We start from the raw sequence: 723 nt of genomic DNA, 5'->3' as shown, positions 1-723 counted from the left end.
TCCCCCAGCACCACATGCCAGCCAGCCCCACCCCCTGGTGGGCTGAGCTGGCCACACACACACACACACACACACACACACAAAATAAATAAATTAATTAATTTTTTAAAAAAGGTAGCATTATGAACAATGTCTTAGGGAAAGAAAACAGAACAGTGGAGACTCAAAGGCCTTTTAGGCCCTGCACCGCAGGGGGTGTGGGCGCATGCGCACTGCATACCTGCGGGTGCTGAAGGGCGCTCCTGGGTGGCTTTGAAGCCTTCCCTGGAACCAGGCCTGGTCAACCTGTCAGTTTGCAGGACCCGTTTCTTCATGTTGGAATCTGTGTGTGTGTGTGTGTGTGTGTGTGTGTGTGTGTGTGTGTGTCTTTTTTATAAGGGTCCTATTGTGCTATGGGGTGCACTAATTCTCCCTGAAGGTGCATGTGCCGAAACAGCTGGAAACATTTCCTTCTGCTTGGAAGTTTGCAAAGGAGAAACTTCCACAGAAGCCTTTGACAAGCCTAGCCCGTCCTGTTTGTTACAATCCAATGCCACCAGTGATTTCCCCGGTTGCCTTCTCCACAGATGTGCCCCGCTTCTGCAGGAACAGTCCCCCTGAGGGCTCAGCTTACAGTCTGTCCTCCTGCATCTATTCTGTTGCAGCCACCCCTTCCAGGGAGGTCTTCAGCTGCTACTTGTTTCTGTCTGTGCAGAGCTGGGTTAGCCCCAGGTCAGACACAAA

At 51.6% G+C, this 723-nt stretch overlaps 1 protein-coding gene across 1 annotated transcript in view; it reads right to left on the bottom strand.

Moving 5' to 3' along the window:
* The window catches only part of LOC101590098 (BMP-binding endothelial regulator protein), a 311,194-nt gene extending 310,880 nt beyond the window's left edge, over positions 1-314 (bottom strand). The window contains exon 1 of the mRNA XM_023721292.1: positions 221-314. Within this exon, the coding sequence (XP_023577060.1) occupies positions 221-314 (94 nt within the window). The remainder of the gene's footprint in view (positions 1-220) is intronic.
* Positions 315-723: the final 409 nt, after the last annotated feature.

Source organism: Octodon degus, unplaced genomic scaffold (genome assembly GCF_000260255.1).
Source record: "Octodon degus isolate 3935 unplaced genomic scaffold, OctDeg1.0 scaffold00081, whole genome shotgun sequence".
Lineage (NCBI taxonomy): Eukaryota > Metazoa > Chordata > Mammalia > Rodentia > Octodontidae > Octodon > Octodon degus.
This window is presented reverse-complemented; position numbering and strand designations above follow the sequence as displayed.